Source organism: Moschus berezovskii, chromosome 6 (assembly GCF_049115385.1).
Source record: "Moschus berezovskii isolate FMDL1 chromosome 6, NW_MosBer_1.0, whole genome shotgun sequence".
NCBI lineage: Eukaryota > Metazoa > Chordata > Mammalia > Artiodactyla > Moschidae > Moschus > Moschus berezovskii.
The window spans coordinates 36,289,818-36,298,286 of NC_142465.1; the positions used below are offsets into that span (position 1 = coordinate 36,289,818).

The window sequence follows — 8,469 nt, forward strand, 5'->3', positions numbered from 1 at the left end:
CCTGAAGCTGTGGGGATAGTTGACAGTGTACCTTTTGGAATCAGACTCTCAGATTTTAATTCAAGTATCTGTATGATATTGGGCAAATTGCTCACCTCTTCTGTTTGTTTGTAAAATAAGGATAAAAGAAAGACTTTCTATTCCACGTATGGTTTTGAAGCTTTAAAAACTTACTATCTATTACACATCAGAACAAATAGTACATAACGCATAGTGTGTATCATAATTATTTTAATTTAGATAAATTTTTAAATTATGACATGGAAACCTCTTTCGAGTACTGCTTTACTAAGAAATTTTAACAATCAGATATCACTATTGAATTTTATCAAACATCTCATTTAGAATTTAGAATATTCTCACCTTTGACTTATTACTATGGTAGTTACAGTACTAGAATTCCTAATATAAGCAGAACCTTAAATCACTGGAATGGATTTCACTTGATCATGATGTGTTTTTCTTTGATTGCACTGATGAATTCCATTTGCTAAGATTTTACTTCGCCTGACTCATCATTATTAATAAACTGTCTTAGTTATAATTTTCTTTTGTATACTTATCAGATTTTGGATTCAGTGGTTTGATGACTTTGTAAAAGTAGTTAGGAACCCATTATTTTTTCTGTCATAAACTGTCAAAAATATTTGATTGCTGCAAAATTAGAAAGAACTCAAGAAACTATCAGGGTCTGGAGCCATTGGGGCTTAGCTCTTTGTCAGTTTTCTCTGTTTTAGTACTTCTCAAACTTGACTGCAACATTGGAGCCACCTGGGAAGTTTTTAAAAACACTGATGCCTGAATCCCTCTCGTTACACTGTTTTAAGTACGTCTGGTTTGCAACGTAGGCACAGCAACATCATGGCAACATTTTAAAACTCCTCAAGAGACTACAGTGTGAAGCCAAAGTTCATAACTGCTTCATTAAGTTTAGTTTGGTTTGGTTTAGTTTAGTTTGGCTTCTATATTTTCTTTAGTGATTTATATTAACATTTACCTGGAAAGTTATCTTTTCCTCCAGACCTTCAAACGTGATGGTCATAGGCAAAATACTGTGGCATAATTATTTTTGTTTCCTTTGTGGCTGTGATTATTAAAACTTTTTGTTTGTAACTTGTATACTGTGCTTTCTTCCTCTCATCTCATTTTTGTTGTTCTTATTATATAAATAAGTTTGTCTATTTTATTGACTTTTTCAGAGGACCAATTTCTTTGAATTTATTTATTATCTTTGAGTGTATTTATTAACTCTGAGTTTATTTATTAACTACTTTTTTCTGTTTTTGTATTCAATTATATCTTCTTTGCTCTTTCCATATATTCCCTTTTGGTCTTGCTTATGTTAATTTTATATGCTTCTAACCTCTTGAGCTATTTCACTTCATTTATCTTTATTTCTTATTCTTAATGCAAGTATTTCAGGCTATTAACTTTTCCTTTAACAAATACCTGTGTATAAATTTATTGAAATATGTTTCCTCTTATTATCATTTTTTTAGACAGTCTGTAATTAATCTTTTGATTCCCTGTTTGATGTATCTAAAAGTTGTTTTCAGAGGGCTTTTTGTTGTTCAATGTTTACTAGATGGAGTGTTTTTCATAATCATGCCTAGTTTTATTGTTGTTACAAAATCCCTTCTGATTTAGTTGCAAAATTCTTCTAAAACATCCACTCTATCTTAATTGAACATGTGTAACAGCAGGCGCTTAAAGAAAATAACTCATATAATAAGTTTAATAAACAGAAAAGAAAGTGGCACCAGCTGCCCTTCCATCCCAGGCAGGTTGATCTCTTAGTTTGAGTCTTCTAATTGGGAGGGAAGTACTTGAGACTCAACCCACCAGAATCCCAGGTGTGTGATCAGGAATAGGGCCTTTTTCTCATTGCCTCCCTTACATGCTCCTGTCTATTGGAGGCAAATCCACTCTACAATCATAAGATTATGCAAGAGTCACCAAACCTTTTCTGTAAAGGACCAGATAGTAAATATTTTAGCCTCCATGCATTGATTTACTAGTATTGCATGGAACATATTTGTAATAAAAAATTATTCATTGATTATCTGAAAAATCATATTTAACTGGGCATCTAATATTTTTATTTGCTAAATCTGATGATCATATTTGCAGACTAAATTGTCTCTGGAAAATATTCAACTCTGCCTTTGTAGTGGAAAAACAATCACAGACAATACGTAATAAGCAGATTAGTATGGCTGTGTTCCAATTAAATTTTACTTATAAAAATAAACAATGGACTCTATTTGTCTTGAGGGCTATACTTTGTCTTCACCTGCATTAAAATAGTAGTTTTTCAACATTTAATGTACATCAGAATCACATGGAAGGCTTGTTAAAACTTATTGCTAGACTCCATCCCTGAGGTTTATGATTCTGTAGATCTGGAGTGAGGCCCAATAATTTCTATGAAGTTCCCAGGTGACACTTCTGCTGCTGCTAGTCTGTGGACCACACTTTGAGTGCTACCACGTTAGAAGAAATACCTACTGCCTTTTTATTCATAAAACCCACTCAGTAGAACATAGGCTTATTTATTATTATTCATTCAAAGACTTCACCAGTCTTATCAGATGAAAAAAAAAAACATGTGGTGAAAGTTAATTATCCTCATGGCCACATCTCCCTAACATACAGAGTATATCCGGGTTAATTTTAAAAAGTCACTCCCTCTCAGAACAGGATTAGAAAAAAGGCACCACTTTGAATCCACACAGCCCCTCACCAGGGTACACGACTTGGGTAAGCTGATCAAAGGCTGGGCTTCAGCAGCCACTGTGACCTTCAGGAGACTTTGGGCAGTGCACAAATGGTACAACACTCCTGGCAGCCCTGCTGATCAGAAGAATGTTATCCACAATTTATCAAAACAATACCCTCTAAATTTATATATTCAGTAAGAGTTTACTTCTTTTCTTGAAGTTAAAAAATAATGAGCAAGCAATATTCTTTTTTTTTCCCACTTGGATTTGACAGGTTTTTTCAGCTTTATTGAGGTATAATTGAAAAAAATTATATGATATTTGAAGTGTGCAATGTGATGATAAACAGTATTATTAAGGAAAATCCCATACACTAGCTGACACCTGTACTCTTTTTCTCTCATCAAGGGGAGAAAATAAATAAATTTTAATAAATCTCCTCTATGTGGAAATTTAAGAAGAATTTTAATGCCTAGTTTTAGTGTGGTCAATATGATCTGAACTTTATTGGCCCTTAGGAATTCATTTAAGATTTTTTTTATACTCTAATATACCAATAATATTTTGCAAGTGTTTCTTGATCCTTCCAAAGGGTATATTCCCTGTATGGAGGCAATAGAGCTTGAAATATATCTGCTTATAAATGTTTGCTTTTTATTAATATTGTCCATATGTTATATGGATTCTCTATGAGCTCACTTATCCCCCTGATTTAATGACTTGGGGTATAGTATAATATCCATGGGATCAGGGAGGAAGTTCTCTGCATGATTTTATATCCTTGGCACCCAGCTCAGTATATCGAACACACTAGGCATTCATTTATTAAATGAATAAACCATTTTTGACTGTAAAGTGGAGTGGAGTACAGTTGTTCCCAGTTCCACATTCAAATGAAGAATGAATTTTTATCGTTTTTACTTCCTCCCTATTGCATTGCATTCCCCAACCTAGAATCAGCTGTAATTACTGCATTTCTTCTTGAAAATATACTCTCCCTCACTTAAGTTCCTATGGAAGTTTCTACTCAGCCTTGTTTTGGTCTTCAAACCTTTTAAAATATAAACATAAAAAAAAACCTACTGAAAAGACATGAACTAAAATATAGATTGTGGTTTCTCTCTGGTTGATTCTTTTTATTTATTTGTTTAGCTTTTGCTTTTTTGGTATTTTTTCCAGATATTCCACAAGGAGCAGGCATTGGTTATATCCTTAAAAGAACAAAGAAAATTTATAATAAGAAATAGCAGTCATTTTTTTCTCTAGTATTTCTACTCTCTGGTTTGAGTTCTACTTATTGAGGTTACATAGAAAAAGCAAATTCTCTCTTCTAGATGAAAAACCTATGAACATTTAAAAAGGACCTCTCAGAGTTTCCCTAAGACTTCCCTTTAAAGTTTCCTTTAAAAGTTTGTCATGTGGTTTCTAGATCATTCACCATCTTTTTTGTCTGAACATAATCCCTTTGGTGGATAATCATTTAAAATAGAGGTCCAGAACTGGATATGGTATTTCAAGTACAGCCTGATTCACAGAAAGGATAACAGAATCTCCCTTGGTTATAACATGGTTCGATTATTGCAGCCTGCAATAGAACTGGTATTTTCAGTGCCCGTGACAGTGCTGACTCACGTGCAGATATCTTTCACTCATTTTCCCTTAATCTATTTTTATACAAGTGGGAAACACCTATACCCTGCTATCTTACTGTGCTTTATCTATCTTCCCTTCTCAAGCAGGCCCCAGATGGTAGACACAAGGAATGACAGCACCGTGACAGAGTTTATCCTCGTGGGCTTTGAGCAGAGCACCCCTTCCACTCGGGCATTGCTCTTTGCCCTCTTCCTAGCTCTCTACAGCCTTGCCATGGCCATGAATGGCCTCATCATCTTCATCACCTGGACAGACCCCAGGCTCAACAGCCCCATGTACTTCTTCCTAGGCCACCTGTCCTTCCTGGATGTCTGCTTCATCACCACCACCATCCCACAGATGCTGATCCACTTAGTGATAAAGAATCACACTCTCACCTTTGCCTCCTGCTTAACCCAGATGTATCTGGTTTTTGGTGTGGGTGTGGCTGAGTGCATCCTCTTGGCTTTCATGGCCTATGACCGTTATGCTGCCATCTGCCACCCACTTAGCTATGCCCAGATCATGAGCCGGCAGGTCTGTGTGAGACTGGTGAGTACAGCTTGGTTCTTTGGGCTGATCAATGGCATCCTGCTTGACTACATGACATTTCGTGGTCCCTTCTGCAGAGACAACCACATAGAAAACTTCTTCTGTGAGGCCCCCATAGTGATCACCCTCTCCTGTGGAGACCCCCAGTTTAGTCTGAGAGTCATCTTTGCCGATGCCATTGTGGTGCTGCTCAGCCCCATGGTGCTCATTGTCATCTCCTATGCCCGCATCCTGGCCTCCATCCTGGGCAGGAGCTCCTCCTCTGGTCGGGGGAAGACCTTCTCTACCTGTGCCTCCCATCTGACCGTGGTCATCTTTTTCTACACCTCGGCCATGTTCTCTTACATGAACCCCCGCAGCACACACGGTCCTGACAAAGACAAGCCTTTCTCCCTCCTCTACACCATCATCACCCCCATGTGCAACCCCATCATCTACAGTTTCCGAAACAAAGAAATGAAGGGGGCGATGGTGAGGGCCCTTGGGAGGAGCAGCCTTTCCCAGGCAGAGTCTGTCTAGTGGGCAGATGCCTGGAGGGGCACCTACTTCCCCTGACTTCCCTTCCTGCAGCCCGAAGAAGTGGGAGATTCACTAGCTGACAAGCTCCAGGAAGGAGTACTCATGGCTTCCTTTCTGCTAGTATAAGACCTGAAAGATCCTGTTCTTGTTGTTCAGTTGCTAAGTTGTGTCTGACTCTTTGTGACCCCATGGACTGCTGCACACAAGGCTTCCCTATCCTTCACTATCTCCCAGAATTTGCTCAGACTCATGTCCATTAAGTCAGTGATGCTATCTAACCATCTCATCCTCTGCCACCCCCTTCTCCTCTTGCTGTCAATCTTTCCCAGCATCAAGGTCTTTTCCAATGCATCAGCTCTTCAAACCAAGTATTGGAACTTCAGTTTCAGCATCAGTCCTTCCAATGAATATTCAGGGTTGATTTCCTTTAGGATTAACTGGTTTGATCTCCTTGCTGTCCAAGGGACTCTCAAGAATCTTCTCCAGCACCACAATCTTTATGGAAGATCCTGTTGATGTTTAATAATGCTCATCTATCTAATTTCACTTCCACCAAATTTCTCTTAGTTATACATTTTCATGATTGGAGGGGCAAGTGTAATAAAATGGAAGAGTGTATTCCAAAATTGGGGGGAAAGTAGTATGGCCCTCTAGAGAAATTCAGCCAAGAGGAGGACAAGTTCATTCTTTCCAGAGCATTTCTTTCCAGGGCAAATTCAACTGGTAGGAACCTTAAGATTGAGAAAGGAGCAGATTGAGAGCCATGAGGGAAACAAAGGGTTGTGGAATATAGGAAAAAAGCAATGAGTAGGAGAAGTATGCTGTAAGGTGTGTGACACCATCCCTCTATGCTTGCCTCAAAATTCTCCATGAAAACTGATTAATAGGATTACTTCTCAGAGGCAGCAAGAGGAGGAGCTGTATGTCAAATGCATGTGGATTACTGATGGAGAGGAGGAAGAACAGAAGCAACAGCAAAAGTCTCTGGAGAGCACCTGCTTCCCAGGTTGTAAACTGGGGGGTGGGAGCTGTAGATAGAAATCTCCTAGGATCAAGAAAGCTTTGAGTGACATCTGCATTGTACAAGAATATATAAAAGCACGTTGACTTATTTACACATTTATTTGCTATGTAAATTTTGACACTAACCTGGATACCGTTTAAGTGTATCCTTTTCTTCATGAAGATTCCTTCCTATCTTTTGCTTTACCTATAATATACTACGTTTCCTGAAACTATACTTACAGTTCTATCTTCTGTCTTCCCCACCACTATTCCATTTCTGAAAATCTAGAGCAGAGGTTCTAAGTAAGGATGATTTTCTCCTCCAGGGGTATTTAGCAATATCTGAGGATATTTTTTGGTTGTCACTACTGGAGGGAAGAGTATGGTACTAGCATCTAGTAGGTAGAGACCAGAGATGCTGCTGAACATGCTATGATACAAAGGAAATCCCCTAAAATAAAGAATTGTATGGCCCAAGATGTCAATAACGTCAGGGAGAGATGAGGTATTAAAATGGTAGAATCATAAAAATGATGAGAGTTATTGATATGGGGAGGGAAGAGATAGGAGGAAACCAAGGAGAATTTAGAATACAGAATTCTATCTGCAAAATCATTTTCTGCTGGACTGTGGGCAGGATTTCTGCTGGCACTGACCATAGCAACAATCTATATAAATAGTTGTAATAAAAACCTTCCCTAAAACCTCTCTGTTTGTCTCTATTTGAACTTACCCTTACCCACCACCAAGTTTTTTTTTCAAGTTACACGAATTTCCTAGCCCTTCTGTCTATCAGTAGTCTGGATTCCTACTTAAATTCTACCCTTTCCCTATGTTACTTCCAACCAAAATTCATCCACCCAATATCCCTCCTTCCCTTGTTCCCACCAATCTCACATTTTTGCCTAGCTCAGTCTCACCATTCATCACCTCTGCTTGTTACAGTGGGACTCTTACAATGCCATTTAGTGAATTGTGTGGAAACCATGTACCCTATTATGGAAATACTACCTATAATTTCAATACTTTTCCTCATCCACTTTACCGATCTCCTCCTTTTACCAATGCTTATATTTCCCCACCCGTATGCTCCCCCCATCCTGAAGGGTCCGCTCTACCTTTTATGTGTGCTAGACATTTTGTTTTTTTGCCCCTCTAAAACTAAATGCATACTTTCTCCCCTGATCTGTGTCCTGAAAGATAAGACATTTGTTGACTGCCTTCATTACCTTCTAAGCTCTGGTGGGTTCAACTAATAAGAGCTACTTAGAGTAGAGGAAAGCAGGAAGAGAGTGGGTGTGTTTATTTTCCTGTCTCCTTCCCTGATGTTCCAGAGCCCCTATCAAGTGGCCTTCTTTTACAGCTTCCTTCCCTGTTCCTGTAAGGTACCTGGTTCCGCTCTTGAGAGCCTAGAGTGCTTTTCCATCCCTCTTTGACTCCTGCATCTTTATAATTCCCCTTATTGGTCCTATTTAAGTATGCCAATTATTTCCTTCCGCTGCACCCACTAGGGTTTCCCAGGTGGAACAAGTAGTAAAGAATTTGCCTGCCAGGGCAGGAGATGAAGAGACACAGGTTCATACCTGGATCAGGAAGATCCCCTAGAATAGGAAATGGCACCCCACTCCAGTATTCTTGCCTGGAAAATTCCATGAATGGAGGAGCCTGACGGGCTACAGTCCATGGGGCTGCAAATTTGGACACGACTGAGCGACTGAGCACCACACCCACTGGCTGAGTAACAGGTACCTAGTACAAAAACAAATGGAAAATTTCTCAAAATAGCCTGACGTTGGCCAAACACACCTTAAAACATTTCAAAGGTAAGGAGTCACACAGGCCAAGTTCTCTAATCATAATGCAGTTAAAAGTTAGCAATCAGTATCAAAAAGATACCTGGAAAGAAACCCATATGTTTGGAAATTGAGAAACATAATTCTAATTAAGAATGAATTATAAGTCTAATCTTACATGGAAAGAGTATGGGGCTTAGAAGTTGTCACTTCCACCCTCATCAGTGAAAAAGAAAAACGAATGAACA

General features: G+C 38.7%; 1 protein-coding gene across 1 annotated transcript; it reads left to right on the top strand.

The window, feature by feature from the left end:
- Positions 1–4,484: 4,484 nt before the first annotated feature.
- LOC129536006 (olfactory receptor 10AD1-like) lies at positions 4,485–5,423 on the top strand. The gene has a single exon (XM_055394783.2). The coding sequence runs from the start codon at positions 4,587–4,589 to the stop codon at positions 5,421–5,423; it is 837 nt and encodes a 278-aa protein (XP_055250758.2). The 5' UTR covers positions 4,485–4,586.
- Positions 5,424–8,469: the final 3,046 nt, after the last annotated feature.